Raw genomic sequence first — 12,761 nt, 5'->3', positions numbered from 1 at the left:
GGTCATTGACTATCTTTAAGACAGAGATAGATAGGTTCTTTATTAATAAGGGGATCAGGAGTTATGGGGAAAAGGCAGGAGAACGGGGATGAGAAAAATATTAGCCATGATTGAATAGCGGAACAGACTCGATGGGCCGAGTGGCCTAATTCTGTTCCTATGTCTTATGGTTTTATGATTCATTCTTATAATAATGTCCCATTCAAGAGGCAGGCGAGACAGTTTTGTACATCTCATAAATAAAGATTAAAACTTCTGTTATAGATAGCAAATATTTCTTAGTACAATGGGACAGAATTTCACTTTTACTTTCAGGTTGGAAACTGTGACCCATTACGCATTAGCTCGCCTTTCCAGTGTGTGAAGGAAACTCCAGCCTGCTGTACAACAGGCTTGACTGATTCACAATGCCAAGTTTTGTACTTGATGGTGGAAGTTGAAATCCTCCTTACACTGTATGTTTATACTTAACAGCAGAAGGCACTTAACCTTTCATTTATGTAATAATTCTGCATGCTACTTGCCACATAACAATATCTTTGCGCCAAGATTAAATGTACCACATTACTTATCTATGGACATAAATTGATGGATTTCATGATGAAAAATGTTTGGATACAGTTTCTTTTTGGTAATACCTGTTTCTATTGACTTTCACCCTGCCCTATCTATGAGGTCATTTTTTTTTCATAATAGCGTAACGTTTTGGCCTTTCAGCTCATAAACAAAATGAAAACAGTTAGTAATCATTGCTGTTTCCTGTGTACATATGGAGTTTTTGCTAATCACATGAGCCCTAAGGAAAAGTCTGAAATGTAAAGCATCAAATAAACCCAAATCTTAATTTAACGATGGAACAAAAACATCTTTACCCTGTGACTTAAAAAAATTATCTTGTTTACCTTTGTCACTGAAAGAGATGAGGAACAGCTTAGGATGGCCACACCAGTTGTCTTAATTTTTAATTTAATATTACAATTGCTATCCATTAATGAAGGAATGATTTTTGTGTTTTTTTATACTGCTAACCAGATATGATGTAGCATTGCAGCAGCGTTTTTAGGCTTATTTTAATATGAATATGGAAACTATGCCCAAATCGATTTAATGTTCTTTTAAAATAGAAACGTAAAAGTAGAGATGTTGAAAGAACCAGTTCTAAAGAATCCATTTGTTTCTTTTTAATATTTGAACATTTTAACTAAATGCAGAAAGAACAAGATTTTGAAATCGGGGTCGGAATTCTCTGGCTGTCCATGCACCACCATCACTGCCAGCGAGAATGGAGAATCTGGTGCTCAGCCAAATCTCTGTTCACTGTGGCAGGACTGGAGAATCCCAGCTGCGGGCGAGGCTGGAGAATTCTGGCCCAGATGCTTTTCACCTTAACACATCAGTTTTAGCTAAGAATGTAAGCATAAAGAATGCTTTGTCAATAGGTTCACGTCATATTAGATTTAACAAATTGAACGACGGCAAACTACCTTATATTACAAAGCCAGTTATAGAAACTGCCTGTTAAATCGTGGCAATTAAGCAACTTAACTCATTTAGCAACAGCAAAAAACCTTTTCTAAAGTTCACAAATAAAAACATTTACCGATAAAGCTATGAGCGTGTTCATTGACCGCACAAAGTACTAGATAAACGTTTGATCACTAAAAAAAGCTAAAACAACCCCACTTGTGCAAGTGAGTAAGTGCATGGGTACTAATTGTAAACTTTTAGCTTGAATACTGACTGCGTGTCCATGTAACTTGCTTGATTTGATTGAGTGACGTGGAGGCATTTCACCTCAAAGGAAAATGCAAGAAAAAACAAAACCCAATCAAATTCAGTTTCAAATTTCTGTCGACAGGTCATGTGGGGACATTCATGATCCACAGCACCCTGTCCAAGAACTCAAGTTAGTTTTGTGGGAGCATGCAGATTCCATAAATATGTAACACTATATCAATATGTTAAGCATTTGAACAGTTATGAGTTTTATCCTGAAAATTTTAAATGTGCATCCGGGAATAACCATATATGATCACTCTCTTATTACAGTACATTTATTTTACTTTGCAAGACTATCATTAGGGGAGCTTAATGCTGAATTACTTGACTTGGCCCATATGTGTATGTGCCAACTCAGGAATAAAGAAATGGGAAATGCCTTACTTATGGCAGCCTTCACAGTTGATTGCCCCTGTAGTTTCCTTAATAGTTCGTTCGGACACAAAGGCTGGATATTCTGTGTCGCACGGCTGAAGAACTTGCTTGGGACTCTGTGCTAAAAGTACACAACAACCACAGTGTTAGTCATGATTCATTTGGCAAAATGAAAAATGTATCTGTTAAACTCCAGTGTGTTTGATAAACAGGTTTAAATCTGTAATTTCCACTAATGAATAAAAATGATCCAAAAACTGAGAGCTAACGAGAGATTTCGGCTTGCCAAAACCAACTTATTATGTAATGTAGTAACATTCTGCATGCCAGACGGTACAGATGAGGGTAAGAGTTAAAACGATAAAGCTGAAAATGTCGAAAAGGAACATCTATTTTCACATAATGCATTTCTTATGCCACTATGTGGCAATTTAGAGCAATTGCAGGTAGTCTTTTGCAACTAATGATATTCACATGTTCCACATTGAAGATCTGAAGCATCAGATTTCCACACTCCCAAATTCAAGCCAGGTGGTTCATTTTGGTACCAGATTTGGTTTAAAAATAACCTTGATAGTTATAATCTTTATGTCATTAATTTCATAGAAAAGAAAAGCTATGTCAAGTAATTTTTTCTCAGGAATCGCAATGGTCGAAATGCAAAATGAGGAAGCATCGTGGAGGTTGCCTTTTATTTCTTTGACTCTTAACTAAGAGGTCTGAGAAATATTCTGGCATATCACAAGCTTCATGCAAGTTTCCCTCGTGGAAGTCAGCTGCTTTAATGTTGGGGGTAAGCAAAATAGCCCATTTGCATCTCAGTTGAAAAGATGGCAAAAGATTTCAAAGGCGAAATAAAAATAACCTTTGTGATTTCACAACTCATCACAACTGAATTTTTACATTTTTTATATTCTGCCTGTGGGATAATTTTGTGTAATCAGTCCTCTGCACTGCAGAACTAGTAAAACTTAACTTGTCTGTTCAACAACGTTCAGTGTCCCGGCCAAAAGAAGCAATTACAGGGGCATTTTTATTTTAGTTTTTGCACAGAACTACAATCCAGGCACTGACTGCACGAAGATTTGATTTGGGCAGGATTTTACAGCCTCGCTCATCCCAAAACTGTAAATCTCGCACCCGCTCAGATTCCCATGGTAGGCGGGACGGTAAAATTCCAGCTGTTGTAATTATGGCATACACTGCTTGAGAAGTATACCATTAGTGTGTATGAAATGAGCTTCTAAGTGTCATCTTCTAACACAGAAACAGTAAGTATTTGTGTTTTGGGCTCAGGAAAATTGTGATGGGAAATGAAAGAATGTGGCTTCCATGTAATTCACCTTCTAAGTTTTACGGCTTGCCATGTTTTGTCAAGTACAATTAATGTACAACAAGCTCTATTTAATACAGGGAGACCAACTGTCCAGAAAAGATTTCTCAGACTGGAGCCTTTGAATCACATAACATTTAGTTTCAAGATAATGGAATATCCTTCTTTAGCTAGGGATACAGGAATGGTAAAGAGACATTTTCTGACAAAAGTAGAAATCATAACCTGCTTTATGAAGTAAATTAGTAATTAATTAGTCTTAATTTCAAAACTAGAGTTACAGGATATAATAATGCACATTTTATTAATATTGTAATGTCATTTTTCAATTTTTAAAAATTCACTCATCAGATGTGGATATTGCTGGCTTGGCCAGCGTATATTGCCCATCCTTAATTGTTCTTGAGAAGGTGATGGTGAGCTGCCTTCTTAAATTGCTGCAGCCCCTGAGGTAGGTACATCCACTGTGCTGTTAGGCAGAGAGTTCCAGGATTTTGACTCAGTGACAGCGAAGAAACAGCGATATATTTCCAGGTCACAATGGTGACTGCCTTGGTGGGGAACAACCCACAACAGCATGCAGTTGTGGGTTGGATAGGTGCTGTTTAAGGAGCTTCGCTGAGTTGCTGCAATACATCTTGTAGATGGTACACACAGCTACTACAGGGCATCCGTGGTAGAGGGAGTGAATGTTTGTGGATGTGGATTGCCAGTCAAGCGGGCTGCCTTGTCCTGGGTAGTTTTTGAGTGTTGTTAGAGCTGCACTCATTCAAGCAAGTGGGCAGTATTCCATCACATTCCTGACTTCTGCCTTGTAGATGGTGTATCGGCTTTGGCGAGTCAGGTGATGAGTTAATTACCACTGGATTCCTAGCCTTTGACTTGCTTTTGTAGCCACAATATTTATATAGCTAGTCCAATACAGTTTCTGGTCAATGATAACCCCAAGGATGCTGATAGTGGGTGATTGAGTATTAAGAAGCGATGGTTAGGTTTTCTCTCAATAGAGATGGTCATTGCCTCTCACTTATGTGGCATCAATGTTGTTAGCTCAAGCCTGAATATTTTCAGGTCATGTTGCATTTGGACATGGACTGCTTCAATATCTGAGGAATTATGAATGATATTGAAATTGTGCAATCATCAGTGAACTTCATCCACCATCTGGAATCCATTCGAACCCAGCTCCCCAGAACATTACTCTGGGTCTCTGGATTACTAGCTTCTTGACAATACCACTACACCACTGCCTCCCCCCATTGATCCACAAGAAGTGTTTCCAACAGTGACAGCATGTTTCATAAATAAAGCTACTCCACAACTGCAAAACTATTCTTTTGTTTGAAATGGCCCAATCTGTGAGACTGGTAGAGTTGAAAAGGGCTTATAATTAAACCATCCCTTTCTGTGATGAACGGTTCACCATTGAATTAGTTGGTTCTTGATACATGGGGCTAAGTTTTGTGACAATGAAATCTGATTCACAACACAATATTTTGAAGTTGGAAGACTGTTAAAGCAGCAGTTAGATCTGGATTCAGGGGTGCCATGCAGTGAGCTAGGCACCTCCAAGATACACTGCATTCATCTGATGACCTTTCTTTATAAGGGCGCACGTATTGGAGTTGCTCTCACTCCCAATCCTGGAATGTTGTGGTTTTCCAGACTTTTGGTGAGGGTCAAGCTTGACCCCAAATATGTGACAGTTAACCAGCTCACGCCTGAGTGTTTCACTACTCAGTGATCGCTGTGGTGAGGATCATGGAAATTTATAATCCTAGCAGAGACTGAAGACTGAAGGCTGACTCATTTTCATTTTCGCTACGTGCGATTGTAAGATGATGAAAAAAGTACCAAAGCTGTACGTGGGGGAGATCTAAAGAAAATTTGCAAGACTTCAGGATAAGTTAGAGCCAATGAACTTCTGCAGAGATTCCCCGGATCTTTCGCTGGAACTTTGATGAAAGAAAGCGTGGAAAAATATTCTTTACAGGATTTCTGTGGCTCTTCTGCAAAAGTTAGGGCAGGCAATCTGTGGGCCCCCTGTATGCAAGTTCCCCCCCAGCTGTTGTGTGATATAAAAGACAAATGTTGCAGCTAGCTTGTGGTTGGGACTGAAATCAGAAACTTTCAGCCATGTTCAATGGCTCCAGACTGCCAGTGCAGATAGGATTGGAACATTGCAAAACCAATTGGCTGACCCAAACTCCCTGCATGCACGCATCCTCTCTGGGAGTATGGGATTCACAAATTTACATCACATTCACTGCGCACATTGAATTACCTTAACAAATATATTACAGCAGGATCAGTAACATGAAGGGAAATGTGAAGAGCCCCTATTTGTGTGATGTCATTCAGAACAAAGAATGTACCAAAGCCCTGCACAGTAATTTTTGTGATTGGAATCACAGTTGTGTTGAAGGGAGATGTGATGGCCTGTTTGCATGCAGCAAGACCCACAAATTACAAAAGGGCAAATAGAAAATTGATTATTCTCTTGTGGTTGATTGGTCCATACAATGAGTGAAATTTCCTGCTGATCATCAAATTCTGCCACCAAACCTTTTATTTCTGTCTGGGAAGGAGGATAGATCCAATATAGTGTTTGAAAGATGTTCAGTGCTCCCCTGATACAGCAGTAATATTAGTTCAGGTGATGCGATTATCTCCTGCAACACGAGACATGACCCTGTGAATTCCTGCCTCAGTGGCAATAGCCGTGAAACAAAGTTCACAATGTAGAAATTTAATCTTGGACCACTGAGGTACAGAAAGTGGTGACACCTAAATAGGACATGCTGCCCTATTTGTGCTAACAGTCTTGCTGCTAACATCTGTGAGAGGAACAGAGTTATTAACAGTGAAAGAGTGTGAGAGGGACAACATCATTAACAGTGAGAGTGTGAGAGGAACTGGGTCATTAACAGTGAGAGTGTGAGAGGGACAACATCATTAACAGTGAGAGTGTGAGAGGAACTGGGTCATTAACAGTGAGAGTGTGAGAGGGACTACATCATTAACAGAGAGAGTGTGAGAGGAACAGGGTCATTAACAATGAGAGAGTGTGAGAGGAACAGGGACATTAACAGTGAGCGTGTGAGAGGAACAGGGTCATTAACAGTGAGAGTGTGAGAGGAACAGGGTCATTAACAGAGAGAGAGTGTCAGAGGAACGGGGTCATTAGCAGTGTGAGAGTGTGAGGAACAGGGTCATTAACAATGAGAGAGTGTCAGAGGAACGGGGACATTAACAGTGGGAGAGTGTGAGAGTAATGGGGTTATTAACAGTGAGAGTGTGTGAGAGGAATAGGGTCATTAACAGTGAGAGTGTGAGGGGAACAGGGTCATTAACAGAGTGTGAGAGGAACAGGGTCATTAACAGTGGGAGAGTGTCAGAGGAACGGGGTCATTAACAGAGAGTATGAGACTAACGGGGTTATCAACAGTGGGAGAGTGTGAGAGTAACAGGGTCATTCACAGAGAGAGAGAGTGTCAGAGGAACGGGGACATTAATGTGAGAAAATGAGAAAAGCAGCTCAATATCCTTAAGACAAAGGTCCTCTACCAACCTGCTCCTACTACACTGCACTGCCCCTCACCCTGGTTATCGAAATCCACAACAAGGCCTTGGACATCACGGACAACTTCCCATTTCTCTGGAACCCACAAGGGCAGATATTGATGACAACTCCAGCTCAGTGTGCCAGTGCCGTATTCCATTGCCTGAGGAAGAGAGTGTTTGAAGACTAGGGTCTAAGACCCAACGTGATGCTTATGGTCTGTAGAGCAGCAATGATACCTGCTCTCCCAAATGGCTGGGAGATGTGGCCTATGTACAGCAGGCATCTCAAACCCTGGAGAAGTGCTACCAACTCTGCCTTCGGAAGATACTGCAACTCCACTGGTGGGATAGGTGCACCCATGTCAGCGTTCTCTCTCAGGTCAACATCCCTGAGCATTGACCAGCTCGTTCAGCTCCACTGAATGGGCCACATCGACTACATGCCTGACACAAGACTCTCAAAATGAGCACTCTGTTCAGAGCTTCAACATGTCAAGGAAACCCAAGAAGGGCAAAGGAAATGCTTCAAGGACACCCTCAAAACCTCCTTGAAAACGTGTAACATCTGGACTCTATAGCCCAAGACCATTTGAAACGAAGGAAAAGAATCCAGGAAGGAACTGAACATGTCAGGTTTCATCGCAGAGAGCAAATGGAAGCCAAGCGTAGACAGTGAAAGGAGCATGTGACAACCTGGGTATCCCACTCACCCAATCCAACCTGGGCATCCCACCCACCTAATCCAACCTGGGTATCCCACTCACCCAATCCAACCTGGGCATCCCACCCACCTAATCCAACCTGGGTATCCCACTCACCCAATCCAACCTGGGCATCCCACCCACCTAATCCAACCTGGGCATTCCACTCACCCAATCCAACCTGGGCATCCCACCCACCTAATCCAACCTGGGCATTCCACTCACCCAATCCAACCTGGGCATCCCACCCACCCAATCCAACCTGGGCATTCCACTCACCCAATCCAACCTGGGCATCCCACCCACCTAATCCAACCTGGGCATTCCACTCACCCAATCCAACCTGGGCATTCCACTCACCCAATCCAATGTGGGCATCCCACCCACCTACTCCTCCAACCACCGTCTGCTCCATCGATGACAGAGACTGTGGGTCGCACATTGGACCTCTCAGTCACCTGAGAACGCAAAGTGTCAAAGCAAATCATCTTCGGCTTTGAGGGAAAATCTTATAAAATCTTGGCTACTCATAAAGAAGGATGATAACTTACAAACAGCTTGATGATATTAGCAGAAAAATGCTTGTTGCCTTTACCTGGCATTGGTGTCTTCTGTTTTTACAGAAGGATCGGCCTATTAATTCAAATGGGTTGTCACCTTTGCTAAAATAGCAAGCTAAGCTGTGAAGTGTTTGTTCACTAATATAGATTTATGGTAACTTCATGGGATTGTCTTTTTTACTTACTGGAAGATAAATAGATTGACAGAATCTAAGGAAAACATCTATTCATGAACAAATCTAAATTGTCGTATGTACTGAAGTCAATTCACGGTAGCACAGTGGTTAGCTCTGCTGCCTCACAGTGTCAGGGACCCAGGTTCGATTCCCGACTTGGGTCACTGTCTGTGTGGAGGCTGCACTTTCTCCCCGTGTCTGCATGGGTTTCCTCCGGGTGCTCCGGTTTCCTCCCACAGTCCGAAAGATGTGCTGATTAGGTGGATTGGCCATGCTAAATTCTTCCTCAGTGTACCAAAAGAACAGGTGCTGGAGTGTGGCGACCAGGGGATTTTCACACTAACTTCATTGCAGTGTTAATGTAAGCCTACTTGTGATGCTAATAAATAAACTTTAAACTCAAGTTGCCAGTTTTGATTATCCACACAAGTGAGCGATCCTCCAGAATGACAGCAACGTTCTATTGTAATCACCACAAATCATTGAGTTTTCTTAAAGCACTGCTACTTTCTGAACTGACAGTGAACCAAGTGGTCATGCAGCTGTGCTCTTCCCAGTTCCAAAGAATCATAGAATCCCTACAGTGCAGAAGGCCATTTGACTCATCAAGTCTGCATCCACAACAATTCCAAGCAGGCCCTTTTCCCATAACCCCATGTATTTACCCTGCTAATTCCCCTGATACCGAGGGAGAATTTAGCATGGCCGATCTATCTAATCTACAAATCTTTGGGCTGTGGGAGGAAACTGAGCACAGGAGGAGACCCATGCAGACACAGGGAGAATGTGCAGACTCTGACCCGAAGTTGAAATTGAACCCGGGACCCTGGAGCTGTGAGGCAGCAGTGCTAATTTTTTTTTTGGACACACACTTATTTCAAACCTCCTGTCTGCAATGTGCAGCAGTAAGATGTCTGCAAGAATGTACATTTAATCACTTTGTGTGTTCAACATTGAAACATTCACTGCGGCATGGCTTCATAGAATCCTATAGTGCAGAAGGATCCACCTAACCTGCATATCTTTGGACTGTGGAGGAAACCGGAGCACCCGAAGGAAACCCACACAGACTCTGCACAGACAGTGACAAAATGCCAGGAATCGAACCCGGGTTCCTGACGCTGTGAGGCAGCGCTAACCAATGTGGCACCGTGCCATCCATCGAATTGGTACTTCTGTTGTTTTCCATAGTACTGTTGCCATTAGAAACTCTTGACGAAATATTACCTTATGTTATGTGAGGGTACAACTGAAATAATGATAATCTCTGATCTCATTTTTTTTACCATCTTGCAAACTATTCCAGCGCCAAATGCAAGGCAGGTCAGAAACCTCTGACCTTATCCACCGCTGGGATTCTCTGGTGCCGCTGCTGCAGTGAATGGAGTTTTGCTTGAGTGATGAATTCTCTACTCTCGCAGACTGCTGGGGTGGGGCGAACAAGAATCCCGCCTGTCGTTTCAGCACCAAACTATTAAGAATTCAGTTGTGTGACCCAATATTAATTCAAAATTCCTTTCAAAACTGTCATCTGTGTAACTCCTTTTCAAAGGGAACACTTACATTTCCAAAAGACCATTGAGTAATTCTCATAGATTCCTACAGTGCAGAAGAAGGCCATTTGGCCCATCGAGTCTGCACCGACAACAATCCCACCCAGACTCTATCCCCATAACCCCCTAGTTAGTCCCCCCGACACTAAGGGGCAATTTAGAATGGCCAATCCACCTAACCTGCACATCTTTGGAATGTGGGAGGAAACTGGAGCACCCGGAGGAAATCCATGTAGCCACGGGCAGAATGTGCAAACTCCATACAGACGGTGACCTAAGCCAGGAATCAAACCCAGGTCCCTGGTGTTGTTTGGCAGCAGTGCTAACCAATGTGCCATCATGCTATCCAAAAGTTGAAAGTTTCAGCCAGTTTGTAACCGATGAGAAAACCCCACTGAATTTAGAGTTGTAAAGTTACAAAACAATATAAGCTAAATTCACACTAAGAAGGCAACAAATAAGGTATCATTATAATAAGCTACAAACTAGACTAATACAAGTATATCGATCAGTTAAATGTCCATAAACATATCACAGCACCCACAGAAGTTAACTCTTAAACTACTAGCAGGTCCGAAGATATTCTGGGATGTCTGGGATGATTACTTTAATCTCAATTTGCATTGAAACAAACATTACCATTGCATTCATAAAACAACTCAATTCAACCATTAAATGCTTCATTGTAAAACTTAATACGGTGCTATAAAAATAGATGCTGAAAGAACAATCTTAAATGGAAGTAAAGATTTTAAATATTTATGCACTGTCTTCCTGTTTATTCTTTGCCATCATTCCTAATTTAACATTGCTTTCTTCCACACTGTAAACATCTCAACCTCCTTTTTGTTTGTAAACTCCTGTTAATGCAATGCATGTTTATTGCTTTTTTGTCCAACATTCTCTCACAGATACAGTAACTGGTTGATATGGTACTAGACCAACAGTTCAGCGACCAGGGGTTTAAATACTACAATGAAAGGTTGCGAAAATGAATTCGATAAAACTCAGGCATTCAATTGACAACTCAGGGCACGGTAATGTATTGATTCTGTAGCTGGATTAGTAATCTTCAAGGCCGGGAGAATGTGGGTTCAAATGTCACCAAGGCAGCTTGAGAATTTCAATTCTGCCAAGAGACAAAACTGGAAATTAAAAAATACATGAAATGGTTGAATTGACATTGTTCACTAATGTCCTACAGGGGAGGAAACTTGTTATAATGACCCGCCTGCCCAGAAATTGTGTCCAGGTCCATGCCAATGTGGTTGATTTTATTTTTAGCTCCCCTCTGAGGCTGTATTAAGTGAGTACAAGGAATGATAAGAATTCGCAGCAGTTCAATAAGTTCCACCGCTACCTTCTCAGGACAACTAGAGTTGGGCAATCAATGTTGAACATGTTACTGATGCCTAAACCTTGAGAACGAAGAAGAAAAAGGGAGCTTTGGAAACCAGAGTATTCCAGATTGTTGTAAAAACATACCAACATTTGTCATAGAAGGAAGTCTACTACTCCTACATGGAAACACAACAGAATCACAATACAAAAAGCCCATTTGCCCCACTCACTTTGTGCTGGAGTTTATTTTCCATTTGTGTAAATAGTTTTAATCACATTTCACTATCACTTATATCTCCCGTCATTCGCATCCCATTGGATCTCAAATGTTGGTAAAGTTTCTGGCTCAACCACAAGCACTGGAGGTAAATTCCACATCCTCACCACTATGCCCTATTTCTCTTCTGTTCTAAATTTCTCATGTTTAAACTCTTACCTATAACTACTTGTTCCTTACACTGCCCCGCCCACTCAACAATTGTAAGTTGACTGTTTCTATATATTCATTCATAATTTTAAAACACCTGTGCGTAGTTCTGAAGAAAATCGAGAAAAGACCATCAGGTGGGGTTTTTCAACTTCACCTGCTGCTGAGATGGTCTGCTCCTGCTGATAGTCAATAGACCAATGGCTGGGCTGTCGAACCTCCCACGGTGGGTCCTGTCATGATGGGGCTGGAAAATCCCGACCACCTGGTCGGTTTACCTAGTTTACCTAACCAGGTTTACCTGGTTAGGCCTATGGGTGCCTCCAGTCCCACACAATGTGCTTGAATCTTTATGCCTTCTCAAGCCACCCAGTTGTAAAGAATTGCTACATAGTTGAAGGCACAGAAACCCTGATGAACTTAACAATAACCATAAGATGCAGGAGCAAAATTAGGCCATTCGGTCAATCAAGTCTGTCATGCCATTCAATCATGGCTGATAAGTTTCTCAACCCCATTCTCCCACCTTTTCCCTGTAACCTTTGATCCCCTTGCCAATCAAGAACCTATCTATCTTTGTCTTAAAGACACTCAACAACCTGGCCTCCACAGTCTTCTGTGGCAATGAATTCCATAACTTCACCACTCTCTGGCTGAAGAAATTCTTCCTCATCCTTTACTGTGAGGCTGTGCCATCAGATCCTAGCCTTTGTGACTAATGGAAATATCTTCCTCATATCCACTGTATCCGGGTCTTTCATTATTCTGTATGTTTCAATGAGAACCTCCCTCATCCTTCTAAATGCCATCGAGTACAGACTCAGAGTCCTCAAACACTCCTCGTAAGTCAAGACCCAGGCATCATATCAGCTCAGTCAACCCTGAAAAGTGCTCATCACCAATACGGTGTCCAAGCTTGAAAGATGTCCAACAGCCTAACATAGTCATCTCC

General features: G+C 41.8%; 1 protein-coding gene across 2 annotated transcripts in view; it reads right to left on the bottom strand.

Moving 5' to 3' along the window:
* cacna2d3a (calcium channel, voltage-dependent, alpha 2/delta subunit 3a) overlaps positions 1-12,761 on the bottom strand; it is a 776,701-nt gene that overhangs the window by 63,952 nt on the left and 699,988 nt on the right. For both annotated transcript variants that reach the window (XM_080182611.1, XM_080182617.1), the window contains one exon: positions 2,164-2,275. In XM_080182611.1, the coding sequence (XP_080038737.1) occupies positions 2,164-2,275 (112 nt within the window). The remainder of the gene's footprint in view (positions 1-2,163; positions 2,276-12,761) is intronic.

The sequence above is a fragment of the Carcharhinus amblyrhynchos genome, chromosome 3 (assembly GCF_965287045.1).
Source record: "Carcharhinus amblyrhynchos chromosome 3, sCarAmb.v2.hapA, whole genome shotgun sequence".
Taxonomy (NCBI): Eukaryota; Metazoa; Chordata; class Chondrichthyes; order Carcharhiniformes; family Carcharhinidae; genus Carcharhinus; species Carcharhinus amblyrhynchos.
This window is presented reverse-complemented; position numbering and strand designations above follow the sequence as displayed.